This window comes from Camelina sativa, unplaced genomic scaffold (genome assembly GCF_000633955.1).
Source record: "Camelina sativa cultivar DH55 unplaced genomic scaffold, Cs unpScaffold33761, whole genome shotgun sequence".
NCBI lineage: Eukaryota > Viridiplantae > Streptophyta > Magnoliopsida > Brassicales > Brassicaceae > Camelina > Camelina sativa.
Genome location: NW_010954690.1, coordinates 1 through 213, shown reverse-complemented (window position 1 = coordinate 213; position 213 = coordinate 1). Strand labels below are relative to the sequence as shown.

The following is a 213-nucleotide window of genomic DNA, read 5'->3' as shown; positions in this document are numbered from 1 at the left end:
GACGCCATTGGTACAATGGTGAAGTTCACTGCGCTGTTAGAGAAAGTCAACAATCTACAAGTCGACGATCCTATAAGCTCGATTAACAGGATCGACGAGTGTTTTCTCAAGCTAGAGAAACACGGGTTCAATGTTACAACGCATCGGTCTCGGATCTCCAAGCTTTTGTTCATTAAAGAAAGCCAGACATCGGCGTTGGAAGAGTTAAAAGCT

At 44.1% G+C, this 213-nt stretch overlaps 1 protein-coding gene across 1 annotated transcript; it reads left to right on the top strand.

The window, feature by feature from the left end:
- Positions 1 to 3: 3 nt before the first annotated feature.
- On the top strand, positions 4 to 207 carry LOC109132164 (DUF724 domain-containing protein 7-like; the record flags this gene model as incomplete). The annotated part of the gene is made up of 1 exon (XM_019243253.1): positions 4 to 207. A coding segment is annotated over one exon (204 nt), but the record flags the coding sequence as incomplete, so codon positions are not given.
- Between the last annotated feature and the right edge of the window lie 6 nt (positions 208 to 213).